This window comes from Oryzias melastigma, linkage group LG9 (assembly GCF_002922805.2).
Source record: "Oryzias melastigma strain HK-1 linkage group LG9, ASM292280v2, whole genome shotgun sequence".
Classification (NCBI taxonomy): Eukaryota; Metazoa; Chordata; class Actinopteri; order Beloniformes; family Adrianichthyidae; genus Oryzias; species Oryzias melastigma.
The window spans coordinates 17,883,915-17,905,086 of record NC_050520.1 but is presented as its reverse complement, the minus strand read 5'-3'; the positions used below and the strand labels follow the sequence as shown (position 1 = coordinate 17,905,086).

Genomic DNA, 21,172 nt, shown 5'->3' with positions numbered 1-21,172 from the left:
GTATATTTTTACGCCAGTTGCTCAGCATGTTCTTGTGTTGTATTTGGCAGTATTTATAAAGTTGTTGACTTCTCAGGTCTCCCATACTACGCTGGCATGCCAGGAGTTCCCTCGGCCTTTCAGTACACTCCCGCAGTTTTTGTGCCTCCCAGTTCGGCCAAGCAGCCAACAATGGGCTTGGCTAATCCCACCAGTCAGTACCACCAACAGCATCAGCCCAGCTATGGACAGCATGCATACAGCACAGGTAAGTATGACTGAAGTTTAGAGTTTTACAGCTGAAGTGGAGTGGATTGTGTAATTCAGTTAAGTTTTTGTGCTTTAATTGGCTCAAAAACATTTTATGCAAACGTTAGCTGAAATATTGTGATAGCAGCCTAAAGGAAGGGAAAAACCTCATCCTGCATGTGAGCGTGGAGTTGGCCTGTGATTTTTGCTTATGCTGCATGCATAGCTAAAACCCCCGCTAAGGTTGGATTGAGGTCAGGGTAGGCACACTTGTTACTGTAGTCAGGTTATCTTACTGCCTCTCTCCCTCCTACCCCACTTCTCCCTTTTTCTTTTCTTCATCACCAAATTATCTTCCTCATCTGTCTGCTCCTTGTCCTCTGCTTGCTCTGCCTCCTCTTCTGTTGTGCAATCTGTGTCTATAGCCTTTGATGACCTGTCTCAAGCCCATGGTGGTGAATTCAATAAGGCAGGGTATGGAAGTTCTGCCCAGTCACAGCCCAAGTCAGCGGGCAGCGGCCAAGGGAAAGGTACAAACTAATATACACACTCCTAAATAAACATACAAAGTCAGACGGTGTTTTTCCAGTGGGGAAAAATGGGTTTACTCACAATTACAGATGATTCTGCAGCCAAGAGTCTTCTGGAGATGGGTGTGTATTTGCATGGGTGTGATTGCACTTCCATATGTGCAGATTGGTCCTTGCCAAGGTGTGGGGGAATAATTAGAAACATGCCTTTGCTCCTCCTCACTTTAGGAACTTTGCTTGTTCCAGCTGGCTGGCCCACATCCTACTAACCCTGGAAGCAAATACAAAACTTGTGTAGCATTCATTTATTAGCAATGATCAATGTCTGACATTTTATTTTTATTTTTTATTTTTTGCATTAATCCCAGATTGTCAGTTCTTGCCTGTGGAAGATTAAGTTTTCTCTGTCTCAAATGGATTAAATTTATTTATTATATTTTTGCATTTTGTTTTCTCCTCTCCTGTCCTTTATCTTATGTTACCCTCTTAGCACCAGGATTGACGGGATCAGGTACCAGTAGTGGAGTACCGGACATGGGAGGTTCCATCTACAGCAAAACACAGGTTTAAAGCTTTATATAGTTTTTGTTAGATCTGATGCATAGATGGAAAAAAAAAAGTTGGAGAGAATTAAAAATATCAAGCATGGTTCATCTACAGTCCTTTATTTTTTACAATTTGAGCTTCAATATCTAAAGGACTTCTCTAGAAAACCTGGCATGGAAATGCACATTGTTTTGTTTTGCTTTTTCTTACATGCATTCATGAGTTTTCTTTTGTTCATTTTCTCTTACTCAGCCATTTGACAAGCAGGGCTTCCACACAGGGACTCCACCCCCTTTCAACCTGCCTTCAGCAATGGGAGGAACAGGGCCCATGAATCCTGGGGGGGCACCTGGCTATCCTGGTCCCTTCTTGCACATTTTGCCTCCACACCAACAACCCCACTCCCAGCTGCTGCACCATCATCTGACACAGGACGGACAGGTAAAGAGAACAAATGTTGTGACGAGACTGTAAATCCTCTTTTTCTCCTATTTGCCCCCCTATATAGCTTTATTTTTATGAACCTTTGAAATATTACAATAGTGTACCATGTTCTTATAACCTGCCTGATGTATTTTGATTCTTTATTATGATTTTCTAATGGTCAAACATTTCTGCCATCATAAAGCACTAATCTGACTTATATAATATATAAGGTATATAAGACATATAAGTTATATAATAGGTTTTCTGCAAATTTTATTTAAAAAAAATGACATGTGAGGCATTAGCTGAGTGTATTTGTGGTTTGGTTGGCAGGGTGGTCCTGGTCAGCGCAGTCAGTCCAGTGGAATGCAGCAGAAAACCCAAGGCAGCAAGTCCAGCTATGGCAGCTCCCCCTACTGGGCAAACTGAGGAATGCTTCCTATTTGGCTCCCAAAAGGCTTCAGGCGTACCTGTGCGTGTGAAGCTGAAACAAAAACAGATGCATTATCCTACAATGGGCAACCTTGCTCCCCCCCACCACCCTAAGTCCTCATAAGTCTTTTGGGTCCCCCTCCCTCTTCTTTTTTAAATTGGTTGTACATGTAAGATATTTATGTATGTATTTATATATATATATAAATATATATGCTATATATGTAATAGTAGAAAATGAAACGTGGTTGCTACATTTTATTTTTGAAGGAACTTTTGTTTACTTTTTCAAAACTGCAGGAAATGATGCTACATTAAGACATAATGAGATGACAGGAATTAAAGTGAATCCACAATCAGATTTATCTGGAGAAAAAGGCCCCGAAAAAGGAAAAGCAGAGCTGTTAAATGTCTATGAGGACACTTCAGATGGGGGTGGGGTTTATAGCTACTTATGCATCTGTCTCCTTTGTTTTCCTTTTTATACCTGACTTCTTGAATGGCCGAGCTCTTCCCCACGAACTTTATTTCATAGCTTCCGTTACCATCTCCCTGTACCTTTTTCTGGAAGCTGCCTACTATCCTTGTGTTCCCTTTTAAAACAGACCTGCCCATTTAAATTTTATATTTTAATTTAATTTTAACCCACATTTCTCTCATAATAAAGTTCTGAGCAGTTGGAGTTGTGGTCTTGTTTTTTTATGACAGCTTGCTTCTGTTTTTCGGATGTTTAGTCCAATGCTGGTAATAATACATAAAAACACACAGTTCCTTTGTAAACTTGAGACACGTTTGTTTTCTTGAAGCAAAATTTGCTCATACCATTTTAGTTATGAGTTGCATATGACTTTTTGTGTTTAAAAATTGATATTTAAAGGAAAATGTTTTTTTAAATGAAGCCTTTTCATGATGTAGATGGCATTGGTTCTCTGCAGCAGTCTGCAAGGTTAGTTGACCATATGGTGGCCTGGCTTGAACAACACAAAGGTGGCTCACAATTCTCTGGTGCATAGGACACCTGCCCACAGAAAAAAAAAATGCTGACACTTAACCAAAATGTGTGCTTTTTTGGATTCTGATATTTGTATTTGTTCAGAAAAATGATCTAATACAAAACATCAGGACTGAAGGACGTTTGAATAAAATGTCAAACTAGGAGCTGCTTTGAATTTCATGTTTGTTTGCCAGAAGAAATATGACTGGTATTGGGGGGAAAAATACGGCATTATGGCTAAATCTGTTAAATGTATTTTAAACTTATTGTGTCTTAATATCTATTGCAAGAAAATGAACTTAAGTTCTTTCAAGGTATTGTATATATACAGAGGATGCTAGAGCACCTTGAACTGCTCTAGTATGATCTCATCAGTTGCCTCCAGGTGGCAGTATATAACTATAGCTTGGTCACAAGAGGCAATAAAGCGTTTTTGGCTCCACACTTACTATAAAGTAGAGTGAAAAGCGTAAATTACAGTCGAATATGTTAAAAATTCTAACCCCATCATTTCAAGTAATTGAAATAAGACCACTGTTCAGATTTGGATTAAAATAAGAGGATTTAAACATCCAAAAATAAAGGCAACTGCAAGAATAGGTTTGTGTTTGCCTCTATACCAAGATATAAAACATTTGTCATGTATAAAATCCAATAATAAAATGCTCTGCTAACATTGCATGTCAAGCAAAAAGTCTTATTTTTAATTCTCGAGCATTCTAAAGACTGAATTTTGCTTCATAGTTGTGTTGAGCACCTTTGAAACATTTGTTTCCACTATATTAGAATGTGTGAATGCATGTAAAAGCTCATATAATGGACCTGACTGACAGAGAAAAGGGTGAGTAGAGAAGAAGAGAGGGATGCTTTAAAAGGGGAGAGGGACGCAGAGGAGTGACGACAGAGAGTGGGTGAGTGATGGGTGCTTTTGTGGATTAAGAGCAGGATTCTACATTTGCAAGGTCATGAGGTCAAAGTGAAGTTGAAAGGCCAACCCCAAACATCTTTTTAAGCCCACCCAAGGAGATACAGATGCCAAAGAGTTGGGGTTTGGGAAATATACTCCACTTGGAGACAGATGAGAAAAACAAGGGCAGATTTTTCACAATAAAAGTTGTTTAACACAGAAAAATTAAAGCTGATCATGCCTGCTTTGAAGAAGGAAAATAATTGAGGATGCCTCCCATGTAGAAGATATAATCTTGACGATGCAAAACAAGTTCCAGATGGGACCTTCCACTGTAAGGTGTCATAGAAGTGTTGTAATTGTGTAGTTTATTTTCTTTAAAAAAAAAGTTCAGCCTACATACACAAGTCTCCCGTTTTTTTCAATGGGGAGGCACAGGAATGCACGCAGGAATGCCCCTCAGAGTGTTTGCTGACACTCGTGACCGCTCCGTTCTCAGATGTTGACAAAAACGCTTTGTTGGGGTTCACGCAGTTCACTCCTTTGAGAAGCACATGGAGCTGTGAAGCTGTCACACAAGTTATTGAAATGGAGGAGCTGAAAAGAAACTGGGGGCTCTGGTGTTAAAAACAGACTCTAAGGTTGGAAAATTTGATTTGGTACTAAAGTCAACTTTTTATCTCACTATATATATTTTATATTCTCTCATTTGGGTAAAGTTCTATAGTTGGTTCTTTCAATAATGGAACTCTCAAGTAAAATTGTTTTTTGTTTCTGTATGAAAAAATTTGCAGCAGAGTAAAAAATGCATCACTCAGTAAAAACCTTTAATTACTTTTCAAAGAGAGAACACATATAGTCTATTTCAGAATAGTAACTATTACAATTTTTTGAGCTTTATTGCTATTTTAGAAATGGTGCTTAAAACTTAGAACATGAACATATGCCAACAAAATTAGGATGGGTGGTTGAATGGATAGAATGGATCAGTTGTAAATAAGCCAAATAAATGTTTAAATTTTTGTTTTTCATTTTCACAAAAATGAGGTCTGATAAGTTTTGTCTGCTGGTTTTTGAAGATTAACACATTTCTTTCTCCCTCGACTCTTCTTTTACTCCTATTAACTTGGTCATTCATTAAATGTAGGAAGTGGAGATGTGCATTAGTGTATTTATCTAATGCTGCATACTCTTTCTCTTTTTTTTGGACCTATTATGGTAATTGGATCTCTGGTTCTCCTAAAAACAGCATCTACAAGAGGTATATACTGGTTCCTTTACAGCAATCAGTCTGTGCTGCGTTTTAAGACTGACTTTCACATTGTCCATCAAATTAAACAGAAATCTAGATATCCTAATGTTTTTAAAATACTAAATGAGTTCAATTCAGTACAAATGTCAAGATAGGGACTTAAAGAATTTCTAGAATTTTTTCTATTTCTGTAGAATAATGTCTTTTACGATTGTAAATGTTTAAATCTGTTTTGAAATGTATTTATTTAGATTTAATTTAGCCATTGGCTAAATTAACATCCGTTTAACAGAGGATCTGTTCAATTAAAAAAAAAAAAACATTAAAACTATAGCATATAGAACTATTAAAAATCTGGTAAATATGTGATATAACGTAAAAAAAGAGAAAGTAAGTACTGACCTTCTAAGTATTTCTGCTGCTGCTGTGGATGGATGACTTGGATGATGGTGAAAGTTTGCTTAACTTGACATCGGTATGTCTGTGTCAACATTGCCAGAGGGCTTGCATTTAACAGCAAGCACAGAACACATCAACTTGTTGAAATAGCAATCATCCCTTTCAGGTGTAACATTTAAAACAAATTGGTTGGAATTTAATATGGATTATGCTTAAATGAAACTACATGCAAATGCAGATTATAAAGTGAGATACCATTTCAATTTAATGTTTAGTGAGTTAGCCATGGCTTTGATTGAGAATAAACAGCCTTAAAAAAAAAAGAAAACGTAACTTGAAATAATCCAAACAGGAAAAAAAAAACAATATATTTTAGCTTTACAATGTAAAAAACAATAAAAAAATAAAATTGAAATTTTACTCAAATATCCAAAAGGACATGTCAGCTAGTTAAAAGAAATTCAAAGTGATGGAGCACAAACCCATGAAGACATTAAATGATCAAATGAAGCGCAAACCAACCACAACTACAGAAACCAACCGGCAGAGGAAACAGATGTGAAGAAGCTCTTCAAAACATATTCATGTCACAGAACACATGTACAGAATGTGTAATTAGGGATGGATATGGTGAATAAATGTTTCTAATTAAAGACAGCATCTGGAAAACAGTTACTGTTTCAGTGGAATGCTTTTTCTTTAACGGATTAGTACTTTTCTCTGAATTAAGAGCAGAAAATGAGAATCTATATCTCTTACGGGTTGATTTCTTGCTGACTACAAGTCAGAAGGGAACACAAAATCTATCATAAAATAAGACACTGATTTGTATGTATGCTATTTTTACTATTGTGACAAACATACATGAACTGTTCTTCAGTTTGAATTAATAAACCATAAACTTAAAAAGAAAATATCAATTTATAAAAAAACTTTTGACAGTTCATGTGAGGTCCTTTCAAAATAAAAGACACCCTGCCACATATGATCATCTCAGTGCAGCAAATGTAGTAGTAGTAAATAAAAATAGTTATTTTTTCTGTTGCTGGTGCATCAACTGTAATTCTAAAAAAACAAAATGAATTCTGAGCTAATTAATGAAGTGCTTAAGGACGACCGTTGATTTTTTTTTTTGGAGTACAAGACGTACAAATATTTGTTAAAATGTTGTAGTTTCGACTTGTGACATGTGTAAATGAGTTCAAGTTTGAGTTAGTTTACTTCTTTTCCCCTTTACTATTTTCTCACTTCTTACTTTACGGTTACTTTTTAACATTTAGAAACTTTTTTATTCTTCTTTAATAAAAGAGCCACATGTGGATCCGGAGTCGCAGGTTGGAGACCCCTGCCGCCAAAGCTGTACCTGCAGCTGAAAGCTTTTCAAAGTCCCACTCATCTTTTGATCTATTGTAAAACTGTAAAAACCCATTGTTTTATTATTATTATTATCATAAGCCAATATAAAAAATAAAATAAAATAATAAAAACTGTGCCCTTTTCTTGAACGTAGTTGCTTCAGGAGTTTAGAAATTTGCCTCTGATATGGCGCAGAAGTAAGCCTTTCCTCATTTCCCATCATCCCTTTGTTTTCACACTCTCCTACTCGCTTACAGCCCCCTACATCCACAACCTAATATTATCAGTGCAACAAAAAATGGCGAGTAATATCGAAGCTATCCAGCTGTACAATTTTGAGCCATTTATCTATAAGTGTATGCATCAAAATGGAGCTGCGAGCATGCTGTAGCACCTATGTCACTGCTACAAGCTTTCCCCAAAGTCATTTTGTTTTGTCTGCTACTGATTTACAACAATTTGAGTACAAAAGTTCAATTCATAATGAGAAAAATGCATCAAGATGTTTAAAACACACAAAAAATTGATTTTCTTTGATTTTCATTGAAGTGGGTGTTTTTTTAACCACAAATAATGGTTTATATTTGTACTCAGGGTGGTTTTGAAGACATTTTTTATTATTGTTTTAGATATTAAACTGACATTTCAATCTAATTATTTTTTAACACAAAATTGGTGGCCCTAAAGTGACCCCTGCGCGATTGTGGCCCGGCCGGACCCAAACAGGGTCTCTTTAAGACCCAGCGGAGTTCGGTAGGGAAACCCCGCCGCTTCAGTTGTTTCTACTCTCCGGAGTGTCATCCAGTTACTTGTGGGGAGGCGCTGTAGCCATTTCGCCACATGAGAGCCCGATGTGCTGAGCGACCGACAGCCGAGTAGTTCAAATCAGCTTTGAGGAGCTCTGCGCGCACACACGAACTCCCGGCGTCGTGCGCGAAGACGGCGCGCACACACACGCGCACTTCCTCCTCGTCATCCGTGGAAAAAAAAGGGGGAAGAGAGGAACCAAGAGAGGGCAACTTCCAACTCTCCCATGTGGAAATCAGAGGTTTGAGGATAAGGTGGAATTTTTCTCTTCGGGGCTGTCCTGATCCCTCCTCTGCCCCTCTTTTCCCCCCTTTTTTGGATTATTTTATTTTTATTTTTTTTTTATTATTTATTTATTGTTGTTTGCCCGGATATTGATGTTTCTATGAGAGTCCTGGTCGGTGAGAAAAGAAGTTTGGTTGTTTGCCTGGTCGGATGAGGAGGAGGTGGAGGAGGAGAAGAAGAGTCTGGTTTAAAAGTGGGGGAAGATGGTCCACAACGGCGCTTGGAGGAGAAGCTTGCTGTGCGTCCTGGCGCTCAGTCTCGGCTTTGCGTCCCCGCCGTGCGACGCTCGGATTTACACCAACCACTGGGCAGTGAGGATAGCCGGGGGACCCGACGTAGCCGACCGGATAGCGGAAAAATACGGTTATAGGAACATGGGACAGGTAGGTCGAGCAAAGCTGGCACTAACTGTTTGCGCTCCAGAGCGGAGGCGCGGGTCCTCCCGTCGCTCTCTGCTCCTCACAGGCGAGCAGAGAGGTAGCAGGGGTGGCACAACAGGTGCCTCCTCACTGGCTGGAGCTTCCACTCTTTGCAACTCTTTGCAGCCAAACAAACCTGACGTGAAAACCTGCTTTCTGATCATGGATGTGACACCCAGAGGTCCCCAATCGGGCTTATTGTTGCTCATAAAGCTGGTTTCTGTCCCCCCTCCTCCTCTTTCAGCAGCATTAGATGTGTGCTTCCAACTCTAAACTGCTTGTAAAGAGGCCTCTTTAACATCACAATCCACCCTGCCAATAGAAAGCAGTGTCCAGGCGCATCAAATGAGAAATAACTTCCATTTAAAGCCATTCAATCAATCCAACTCTTTTTGCAAAGATGACTATTGATCATAAATGGAAATAAAATGCATTTTTTTCATCTCCACTTAAACAGAAATAAATCTAAATATATGTTTACCCAAATTACAGTAAAATAAATCTACAATTATTCAAAATTTTCACTAATTGTCGTATGAGCCGCTTTTCTCCTTCAAAATCTACTGGAATTACGTTACGTTAATTGTGTAAAGTTACATTTTGTTCAAGATTTTTAAGCGTCAATCAGGTGTTCAAGGGTTAAAGCCCTGAAGGTCAAGTAGCCACAGGTTGTTGCCACTACGACTTATAACATAATCAAGAAATTCTAGTTTTTCGGGACGCGTATTATTGATTTTATGACAGGAGCCAGTAAAAATGTGGTCACTTTTGCCCCACCAGCCATACTTTGGACAAAAATCAGGATCCCTTTATATTCATAAACATTGGAATGGCAAATGTGGACCTCACATACATTTTTTTAACTACATCTATTGCACATGGATGCTTCATGCCTACACTTGCCAGGGTTCAGCGGTGTGCACTGAGATGGTGGTGGTGGGGGGCATTCTGACAGGTTGTTGTGGGGTAGCCTAGTCAACAGCTATTGAACCCCCCACCACCACCACCTGCCCCTCCCTCTCAACCTTAACACAGCCTGCCCACACACTATCCTCCCAAAGGAGTGCGCCTTAATGGCCTCGTTTATCCCCTCTCCTTTGACAGCAACTAATGTGTCGAGTCCTCACCCCTCCCACCCCTAACCCCCCTCACAGGAATTCCCTAGTGGCGTGGAGTGTCGCCCACAACCCCCCCGACCGTTCGGCCTAAATTTCCATCTCAATGTAAAGCCTTCATTGGACTTTGACACCTCCCTAGACAAGAGTTTTACTTCACTTCCTGGTTTTTGGGGTCAACCCGAAGCCGCTCCTGTGGGAGTGATAACACGTTGCCTAATGTGAACTCTGACACGCCGGCCATCATCCACCTCCGTCTTTATCAGCGCAGCATCACAGATTGCTCGGAGCAAAGTGAAACTCTGTGGTGTTTTTGGATGTTCCAGTGGGGGACTTTAAAGGATCTGACTGTTGGGGATATCAAAATGATAGGAATGCTACACTGGGTTTGTGAAGGGATGCAAAGCAGTTAAGGAGAACAGGGGGGATGGGAGCAAAAATATGTGGCAGAGGAACAATGTAGTGTTCTTGATGGTGGTGGAAAGAGGAAATCGGACAAAGATAAGCACACACTGAGGGATGGTGGAATAAAGAGGTGAAAGAAGGGACGATAGATGGACGGATGGATGAAAAGAGTTGGCATGGAGTGAGAGAGTACCTCGTTGGGGAATTCTGGGTAATCCTCTTATGCATGGAGCCCCCTTCCCAGACTAAGACACTGGCCCAAATTGAGTCTACATCAGCTGACAAGGCCCCAGACGTTGATGTGTGTCCAAATTGGTGTTCTGAAGGGATGGGAGAAAACATGGAGCCATTGAAAGCTACTTAGAGGGCCAGCTACAATCTGAAGGCAGACACGGACAGGAGCTTCTTGAATCAATACCAGCTTAAAAGATGATTTTGCAGGGTTTTTTTTCACTCCTGCTGTGTTGTTTGCTCAAGGCTCACAATGCCTGCTCATTTCAGAAAACACCAAAACTGTTTAAATACCCACTCCAATGAAAATTGTGTTTTGGTGTTTTTACCATGTTCTTGCAGCATTTTTTTTTTCTTGAAGGAGAAAACATATAAAGAAGTTCAAGGTTTAAATGGCATTTCTGAGTATTTCTTTAGGCAAATTGTTGAGAATCGTATAGATTTAAAGAAAATGCAGTTGAAAAAAAGCTTGTGATACAGGAGCTACAATTGTCTGGCCCTGTTCCATTTCATTCTGATGCATCCACTTGTAGACAAATCGATCCGTCTGTACAGCTGGATAGCTCCAGTATTGCTCACCATTTTTATTGTTATGTTAAATTGGGGTTGTGAGGGCTGTAAGCTATCAGAAAAGAGTGTAAACAGATGGATAATGGGAAGGAGTGGACATACTCCGCACCAACAGTCCTGCCCACAATGTAGGGATAATTATTTATCATCCTCTCCTTAAGTTTAATGGTTCATCTTTTGACCTAGTGATGGAATTCTATTCATATAAACATTTCCAACTTGCAAAAATGCACCAAAAGCTCGGAAGGTTTACATTTTGTGGTCTCTTAACGACTATTCTCAGTAAAAGTAAAAAAAAACAGAACAAAACAAAAAAATAACAATCCAGTGACACCAGTCAACGTAGTAATCAGACCGACAGAATTCCTGTTGGGGAGTTAAAGGACCCCCTCAAGCTGTGGTAAAGGCTGCAGGTTAATTTATTGGCGTTCACTGCTCCCCGTTTTATCAGCGTGGAAGTTCCCAGAGTGTTTGCGTGTAAATGAGGTGAAAGCTGATGCAATGGACTCTGTGGTTTGGATGGCAGCCATGGATCTGTGACACACCACAGGACCCTTGGCAGCCATGACGGTTTGATCATCCGAGGAATTGTATGGTCTTTATCAATTATTAAAACTAATCAGCGTTCAGCAGCTTGCCTTCTGTCTGTCATTGTTTTCCCTTTTGTCCTGTCACTCACTTATATTGCCCGTCTGTAATGAAATTGCATTTATTACTTTATACTCTCACATGGTTAGATTGTTGAGCAATACGATTAGCAATATTTATCTGGAGCACCACTTTGTCCTGTGTATTTATCATCAAAGTACTGAATATATTCACAAGTTTGTGTCATGATTCAATTTAGCATGAACTTTTCCAATTTTCATCTAAAACATTCATTGTGTTTTAAAATACTTTTTCACATAATAATATGCAACAGCTACAAATTAAAGGGGACATTTCACCAATAAAATGACAATTTATAGCAATAATACTCAAACAAAACCAGTTTTGGGAAAAAATTGACCAATTTTGAAAAGATGAACATGAATTAATTACTTTTTTTCTTCTAAACCCAGCCAGATCTTTAACTACCAAACAATCAATAATTTATTTTAATATTTCCTCAACAATAAATTAAGAGAATATCTATGTTTGTTTTGCAGATTGGTGATCTCAGAGACCACTACCACTTCTTCCATAGTCGGACTATCAAGAGATCAACATTGTCCAGCCGTGGTCGTCATAGTTTTATCTCCATGGAGCCAAAGGTAAGCACATGTTTAGCTCTTTTATATTTGATTATGTTTATAAAAAAATAAAGCAAAATATTTGGTTTTAAAATTGCAGATTATGGGGATTTCAAGGGTCTTGTCAGCTGCTGTTGGCTGAAGAAAAAAAATTCTTAACTTGGCAAACAAGTTAAGAATCTTAGTTTTAAAATTAAAAATTTTAAAATTTGTTTTATTTTAAAGAGGAATTTTACAACCTTCAGATGGATGCATTTTACCCTTCTTGTTCAGAGCATGCTCATAGCATTTACTGCTTATATCGAAATTCTAAGCATCAACCTTTAGTTGAATTTTCCGCTCAAAACCATCCATCCATCCTCAGAACCTGCTTAATCTTTTTGGGGTCATGGGGTTGCTGGAGCCAACCCAGCTACTGTGGTGCGAAGGCGGGATATACCTCGAATAGGTCACCAGTCTGTCGCAGGGCCACACACTCACATGCACACCTATAGGGGCAATTTAGAGACACCAGTTGACCTATGAAGTATGTTTTTGGACTGTAGTAGGAAGAAAATCTGTAGAAAACCCACACAGTCATGGGGAGAACATGCAACTCCACTCAGAAAGGTTCCAGCCGTGCTAACCAAAGCTCTCCCACAAAACTAATACATCATATCTGTCATTTTACCCATTTTGGTAACAACAGAGGCAGCAGCATTTGGAAGGGTTGATCATTTTGGAGGTTGTTGCAGACACAATTATATCAAGTTTTCATACACAGTTATTGTGTTGGTGATGCTCTGGGCCACTCTGTACCATCCGGCCTGCAAGTTTTACCAAAGCTCAGCCCTTTCCATTACTGGTACTTACTGGTTCATTTACTCTACCTTTTACTTGGGTTACTAAGTTGAGTGTTAAAGGTGGTGGAAGTAACTGCAGTCTGTCACACACGTCTATTCTGAACGTTATAACTTTGTCGGAACGCTGCTATGTCAGTTTTTGACCCGACAAGCCCGAACCTGCGACGTTTCCCGCAAAGCTTTACAAAAAACCAGCTTAACTCGCTGGACCGTCGTTTATGAATCAACCTGTGCATCATTTCTCGTTTCTGTGTAACTAAGTTGCTATTTAACATAATTAAGGCTCTGATCTTGATAATATCCATTCTTTAGCTGGTCAGTGCCAAAGGCTTTCTGTAAGAAAACCGCATTTTTATTTGACAACGGTTATTTTTTGTGTAATGGTTTGGAGAAGCTTCACACAGATTCTGATTCTGTTCTTTTTAGTGGAAATGACAGATAAAGACCAATGACCAATAAAGAAAAGAGACTCCAACTCTCTAAACACTTCGCCGAAATACAAAACTCTTTGATCAAATAAGCTGCATATTGAATAAAAGCACATGTTGTATCTATTAACTTAGTTTTTCTTCAGTAATGTTCAGTTGACATATAAGACAGTTCAGAGTGGATTTTAAACCCAAGCTGCTTGTGTAAATGGTTTATAAAGCCAGGTTTTTAGTACTTCAGGCCTATTTGTCTTGTTTTCTGACTCATACTTGAGGATGTCAGTTTTTCTAAAGTCCATCACTTTATCAAACTTGATCCTGAGAAAGCCTTTTATGAGACGAATGGTTTTCTTGCTGCAGTGGGGGTCCAGAATACATGCCTGGAACGATGGGTTGAGGTCCAAAGTAAAGAGGTGCATCTGAGGTTTCACCTGAAAGAATGTAGAGTACTGATCCGGGGGAATAGCCTGTCAGTGTTTAACAGCAGAGAGGTCATGGATTACCACTTTCATCTTTTGCAGGTTTACAGTGTTTTTTTCCCTTCTTTTCAATGTCACTTCTGTTTTCTTGAAAATGATGTTGTGACATGCTGGAAAAAGATTTATACCTTGATGCCAAAGAGTGTTGAGAAGAGAACAGCGATTGGTTAAAGAAAATGGAGAACTTAAATTGTCAGCTGCTGTCTTCTTTATCTAAATCATTCAGACTGGCTTGCATGTTTGAGATCATCTTGATAGACAGCTTGATGAAAGCATGCTGGCATATTCCTAATGATGTTCTTCAATTTGGTTTTATAATGGCAGCGTGTGTTTTCAGAGCCAAAGGGTTTAGATTACCGGCAGACTCTGCCATCCACGGATTTAAATGGAATGAGTATTCCTAAACTGACAGAGAAAATGCTTTATTGGACCCTCCTGACTTCTTGGTTTCTTGTGCTTTAGTTTAAAGACCCGCTCGGATGAAAATTGTGTTTTTGGTGTTATTAACATGTTCTTTTGGCATTTTTCTCACGATGGATCAATAATAAAAAAAACAATAAATTGCTTTTCTGAGTATTTCTTTATTGAAATCATTGTGAATCAGGAGCAGATGAAAAAAATATTATTTGAAAAAGAGTATCTGTTATGTTGAATATACAATGGACAGACCTCAAGGAAGCTTTTTGCTGGCATCTGGCTCAAAACTGTACAACTTGATAGCTCCAATATTGATCACCATTTTTGTTGCATTGGTAATTTTAGGTTGGGGTTGTGAGGGTCTGTAAGCTAGTGGGTCTGTGAGCCAGGTACCAGTTTAATCGAGGAAAACAAAGACGTACATGGATCTGACTGTAGTTTGTATGTAACCACTACAAGCTTTTTTTTAAAATCACTTTTGTGTCTGCTGCTGATTCACGATTATGCTAAATAAATATTCAGAAATGCAGTTTAATCTCACTTTTCTTTACATATCTCCTCCATCATAAGGAACAGCTGCAAGAACATGTTAAAAACACGATTTTCATTATAGTGGGTCTTTAAAAAGAATGTATTGATCTGTAGGGTTTATTAAGGGAGAGCAAACTGAATTGATATTGCATATATTTCAACAAAAATGTTGATTCATCCAACTGTCTTTAGTAGATCTTTTAAAAATTGCTATATCTAACAAGAATAAGACATGTTTACATGTTTATTTGTTAAATATTTTTCTTTCTCTAAGTTTGGAGCAGTTCCTACAACTGATACTGCTCTTAAAGTTTTCATCAGGTTTTTTTTTTTTAATTAGAAGCTTAGTCGTGAATAAACTTGAGGTTTTCAAGTTTTTCTCTTTAACTCACATTAACCCTTGTGCTATCCCCGGCATGTTTACATTAAAAGTGGGTTCAACTGACAGCATCAACTCTAACAGCAGGGAGAGAAAAAGACTGTAAAATGCTCAGACTGAACTATTTATAAATCTATGACTCATAATTTGTTTTTTGAATGTCTCTTCAGTATTATTATTTAATTTTGTAATAAACTAAAACAAGAATACTTGATGTACCAAATAAAACCAGCGGCGCTCTTTTCCTAAATCAGTTCTTTGTTTATATTCCCTTTTAAAAATAATGATGACCTATAATATTAAGCTGCTCATAATCAAATGTGGTATGTAGAGGATTTTGCTGTGACAAAATAAAAACTGCTAACAGGTGAATGTACTTTACCTCCAGGACTTTGCATCAGTCAGCTGTGGTGGAGGAAAACAAATGTGATTAAAAAAAAAAAGCCACCAACTTTTCTTTCCTCTGCAAGCGTAGAGTTTAATCAGAGCTGAATCTGTGATGTGGTGAGAAGCAGCAGATGACTTTACACTCCCTGCCCCAGCTTATTAAAGTTTAGTAGTGGTGCCTTTCCTCTTTAAAATAGCTTAGTTTCCTCCACATTTGGTGGCTGTTTCTCATCTGTCTAAAAAAAGGGGGGTTTCAGGCACTTGTTTCAATGGAATTTGATGGCTTTTTCAGCTTTCCCAAAAATCTGCAAGTGGTCCAAGAAGAAATGTGCGTCTGTAGCTGCTTTGACACAGCTGTTGTGCAACAAACATGAGCTCCCCTTCTTGTTTTGTCTCCACTCTGATGCCAAGGCTCTGTCCAAAATCTGTTTTATGAAAATGAACCAAGTGAAATGACCCAGAACTGAAGAGGACTTTCAAATTCAGCATGTTAAAAAAAGGCTATTGTTCTTTCTTATTTTAGAATACAACATACTACATGATGATCCAAAGTCTTTGCTTTCACAACACTAAATACCAAAAGAATAAACAATCATTTAAGATTGAAGAAGCCTGAACAACTTGGGGAAAAAAAAAGCTATAAATGCTAAAATTTTGTGCCAGGTATGTCTTGAACACTTACTTCAACAATATTTTGTACTTTAACATTTATTTTGGGTTGTTTTGGATGATATGTTTACAAGTTTTACATAGCCGCCTGTAAGTACACATTCTGTTGTCTTATCCTTGTGTGAACTTTTCAAATGAAAGCAAATAATAATTAACCTTGAAGACCTTTCGTATCTGGTGTTGATCTTGACCCCTGATATCGTATTCAGGGCAGCAGGTTTACTTTGGACCAGGGTTTCCTTGAAATGTCAGAAAAGCTCACCCGAACTCTGGTGCGGTTTAAACAAGTGAACCCTGTTTGAATGCTTTAAAGATGATGAAAATATTGTTTTTGAGTAGGGTTTGCATCTTTCCCTCTCACACGATTCGATACATGGTCCACAAATCGATACATAAAGGGTTCAACTAACTTTTTTAAGACACAATATAGTCCAATTCTTTCACCAAAAACGCTAAAATCTAGATATTTCCTATTCATATGGTTTTTAAAGCTATTAATAATAATGCATGTCATTTGACATAGAAATGTATTCAGGTATTGACTTGGAAGAAGCAAGCTTACGACTGGACGTCTTTTTGTTGGGATCGCATGTACATGAAAAGAAAAAGATGGTAGAAAAAAAAAGCACAAAGTGAAACTGCCAGAAATCGATTATGTACGTCTTGATTGATTTTAAACCTTTTCAGCAACATAATCTTGTTCATATCTGTGGCTTTCAAATGATACAGCAGATGCTCCATCAATTTTTGATATGAATCTATTTCTTACATCCCTAACAGCAATTACTCCCACTCCCCGATTGATTTTTCGATACGTATCTAATATCTTTTATATCCCTAGTTTTAGCATCATCTTGTAGCATTTTTGTCATGATGTGTTGGGGTGTACAGACCACTCCACCTATGGACGCTTTCCTCATCTCAGCTGCCATCTGGCTCAAAACTGTACGACTGGATAGCTCCGATATTGGTCACCATCTTTGTCGCACCGGTAACGTTAGGTTGGGGTTTTTAGGGGCTGTAAGCTAGCGGGAGAGAGTGTAAACAAAGAGATGATTGGAAGTGAGGACAGGCTCACTCCTCTAATGAACTGCAATGCAAAAACTATGTCCTCAAAAGTGACACAGGTTATCAAAAAATCTGAGCATAATCACAATTAAAAGACAAATGGAAAGGGAAGTTTAGGGGAAGTGAAGCACAGGGAGTATATTATGGGAGCAAAAGCAGTATCTCAATTAATGTTATCCATAAAGAAGTTCTGTCTCGTAGATAATCATAGTGTAGAGAGGAAGCACTTACTGATAGATGATAGAGCGAGTAGGACCTGCCAGTTTTCCTCTTTGTGCTGCTTTTCATTTCATTGTCAGAGATTTTCACTGCTCCTAAGCGAGCAGCTGTTGGAACAGGAAGTTTTTTTCCGATGATTTGATCCACTTCAGTCTTTGGTTCGCTCCAGAGAGTGCCGTCTGAGAAAACACACCAAAACAAATAAAAGTGTGAAAATGATTAGCATACCGCACCCATTGGAACCAAACCTATGGGACTGTTGTAGTGTGAAAGCAATCATAAAACGGCTTTTGGTCTCAGCCATTGTGGAGCTGTTTGGATGCTCAGTAATTGCTTATATAGACGAGTATTTTTTCTTCTTCTTTATGTAAATCTGAGATCAGGAGCACTCTCCTTATGTCAGCTCATTACCACTATAAGACACCTGGCAGCCAGAAATCTTGCAGAGGATCAAAAACATATTTTACTGGTGAAAATGCAAATCCGTTTATTTTGAAATACTTTAGCTCTATATTTGTTTTGTTGTCATTCTGTCTCTTGCTCTTGAAATAAACAAACCTGTCATTAAATTATTGACTGATCATTTCTTTGTCCTCGAGCAAACATGCAAAATAAACAGCGGATCAAATAATTCTTTTCCTCCCTGTAGTTACTCTATCTGAAATGTCTTTTCAGTCATTTGGAAGCAGCCGTAAACAATAATTACAGTACTGCAGTGGCTGTTACGCCTTTTTATCATGTCTTTTTGAAGTGTGGAGATTAGTAGAGAGATGCAACTGCATCAAAGCAGCGGAGAACCATGGAAAAACAACACATTTTACTTAGATGGAAGCCTTCTTGACTTGGAAGATTCTTTTTAACACTTTTGCTGGAGAAGGAAGGATAACGAGTACAGATGAATCCTTGGTGGAACACACTTGAATACAAAATCCCTAACTATAGCATGATTTTTTTGAAATATTTACAAAGTTTCTGACTTTTGCAAGAAAAGACTATATCTGATTAAATAATATAATCTGTGTGCTTGGGTTGTTTTGAATCTTTGTGGCTCATCGAGGGTTTTTAAGGCTTTTGAGTTCATTGTATTCTTAAATAAAAGAACAAGGACACTCGCTGCATCAAGGAGGTAAACCAAGGCTGTGTGTTTGTTAGGACATTTGGGATTTTTACATAATATGAAATAATAAAATTCCATAAATTTCCAGCTGTTCCCCTGCAGTGCTTTGATGTGCTCTTGCCTTTTGATTCTCCAATTTAAAGTGGTCAGCCTTAGATGAACCATGGCAAAGTCTTAAGCTACATTCACACTGCCCAAAGTGACTACTTCCAATGAAAAGTCAATGTAAAGACATGTCTCGGGATTCTGCATTCAAAATTCATGCTTTCACACGTACCCATGCAAGTTTCTATGGGGCTCTATGCACAGAGCGCTCGTCCACTGAACACATTGACAGTTAAACCAGTTGAACTTTGACCAATCAGGGACTTGGATCTGTTAGAGACTTATGGATGACGTCTCTTTTCATACACAAAAGTGAAAACCCTTTCAAAATTGATCGAGGAGAAATGAATGACTGAGATTTGTGCCTGGTTGAAACTATAAGACAGTCTTTCAAATATCGGAATAAAGCTGTAAAAGAAAAAGAGCAAGATTGAGCTCTGCTTTAACATTTTCGATTAAGCCTCCTCTAAATCTAGGTGGTGGTGATACATTAGTATCGGGTAGTGAAAGCCCAGTGTGAACACTGAAGGTTTAGGGAAAAATTATTTGGCGATTTGTCGCAATATTTTGGTTGGCGATAGCTGTATTGATGCAATTCTTGTGCTATCCTAGGTATGTTTACATTGACAGTGGGGTCATTTGGACCCCACAAGACAGTGTGTTAAAATTTTTTCCTATATTTTTTTTTATTTTCACTGGTGTCTGTGGCAGACATAGAATTCTGTCCACCTTCATCCACATTTGTCATGGGATGGATAACACGTCAATGTAAGGCTTGGGTCATAAGATGGCACAAGGGTTAAAATGCTGAGCGTCTTATTGACTGCGCTGCACACTGGGCCTCTTAAAGATGCTCTATACCGCAACCAAACTGTCGGCAGGCATCAGTCGTATTCGACTATACCATGAGTTTAGACATCAATAGGTGGGCGGGTGCGTCATTTTTTCTTAATCTTTCAAGGTTTGCCTCTCCATCAACTTGGACACCCTTCTTTAGCCTGGTATGGCATCTGCCTCTGTTGCTGCATAGAGCAGTCCAAGTAGCAGGATCTATCTGGAAGTCTTTCACATCTCTTGTTAAAACACCTTTGTACCTCAAGCAAGGTCGGCCAATTGGTCTTTTTCCTGCAACCAAAACAGCAACAAGACCTTAGAGAACCAGCTTGCGTTAAATGTTCTGTCAGCCTCACGGTTTTTGTTGTTTTGAGACATGTATTACTTAGTTTTAAGTTAACAAACTGAAACTCTGTGCCACTTTGCTGCCAGTATCAATGTACAGTTACAGTGCTTAACCCATAAGAACCTATAGTGACATCAGTGGAAAAGAAAAATACCTGAAATGTTTTCTGTGGTCAACTTGGTTTGTGTGTTTTTCCACATAATTTTATTTTTAAGGAAAAATGGGTCTGGGTCTTTATGGGTTAATGTTGTGATCATTAAATAAAATCTCTTAAAGAGAAGTGAAAAAATGTTCTGGTACAGTTTTGGGATAAATCGTGCTATGTATTGTATCGTGAGACACGTATCGGGATATGTATCATATTGCCAAGCTTATACCAATACACACCCCTATGCAAAACGCACGTTCTTGAATACGCATCCCATGGCCAGTGTGAACGTAGCAGTACACACGCGGAAGAAGAGGCCTGAGGTTGGAGTGTTTAGGTCGGAAATCTCAGCCTTATTTTATTTTTTGCCTACATTGTTTCACAAACAGCAATAGAAGTGGATCAATTTGTTCCCATTTGTCCTGTTGAAGTGAACTCTTCCCCAGTTTCCCCTAGTTACTGACCCAGCCAGCAAAAGCCACCTGCAAACCCTTACACAGACAGCAACCGAAAGGAGGGGGAGCACCAGATTGGAGAGGGACTGAGAGAGGAAGACAGGCCTTCTGAGAGAGAAACGGGTTTCCGCAGATAAGAAGACAGAAAAAAAATATTGTAAGCAAAACAAGGGATTAAATTCAGGGATAAACAGTATTAAGGCAGTCTGAAAAAGTTTTACAAGTGCTAGTAGATCATTTCTCTGGTTGTACTGAAACACGGAAACCGCAGCAGTGATATATGGACACATTTTCAAGGTAATGTTAGTAAGCAATTTCATCTCTGTGTATAGTCTGTGATACAAGTACTATGGATAACTGGAGGCGGCTGTCTGGGAGGTGCTTTTAGTTGCCAAAAGCAAGGTATGCACTTGACAGCTTTAGAAAAACTGTTAAATCAATTTTCTGGTTTTACCTTAAAGATATTGTAAATGTATGTGTTTAGGTATGTGTGTTCTTCGAGAAAGACCACAGAAAATGTCAACCAGTGAATATGTTTCATCAAAAATAAAGCGCGTAAACCAAATTATTGATACTATTCATACAAATTGTGTTCTTGGTGGTTTTGACATTTT

At 38.6% G+C, this 21,172-nt stretch overlaps 2 protein-coding genes across 10 annotated transcripts in view; both read left to right on the top strand.

The window, feature by feature from the left end:
• The window catches only part of LOC112147932, a 21,702-nt gene extending 18,858 nt beyond the window's left edge, over positions 1–2,844 (top strand). For 5 of the 7 annotated variants that reach the window (XM_036213537.1, XM_036213535.1, XM_036213540.1 and 2 more), the window contains 6 exons: positions 77–247; positions 654–758; positions 849–881; positions 1,249–1,322; positions 1,557–1,745; positions 2,064–2,844. In XM_036213537.1, coding sequence (XP_036069430.1) covers positions 77–247; positions 654–758; positions 849–881; positions 1,249–1,322; positions 1,557–1,745; positions 2,064–2,159 — 668 coding nt within the window. In that variant the 3' untranslated portion in view covers positions 2,160–2,844. The remainder of the gene's footprint in view (positions 1–76; positions 248–653; positions 759–848; positions 882–1,248; positions 1,323–1,556; positions 1,746–2,063) is intronic. The other 2 variants (XM_036213538.1, XM_036213541.1) reach the window with 2 other exon arrangements.
• A 4,986-nt stretch (positions 2,845–7,830) lies between these two features.
• Positions 7,831–21,172, top strand: part of pcsk5b (proprotein convertase subtilisin/kexin type 5b) — a 65,362-nt gene continuing 52,020 nt past the window's right edge. For 2 of the 3 annotated variants that reach the window (XM_024275268.2, XM_024275267.2), the window contains exons 1-2: positions 7,836–8,545; positions 12,051–12,155. In XM_024275268.2, coding sequence (XP_024131036.1) covers positions 8,366–8,545; positions 12,051–12,155 — 285 coding nt within the window. In that variant the 5' untranslated portion in view covers positions 7,836–8,365. Of the gene's footprint in view, positions 8,546–12,050; positions 12,156–21,172 lie in introns of all 3 variants that reach the window. The other variant, XM_036213534.1, reaches the window with a different exon arrangement.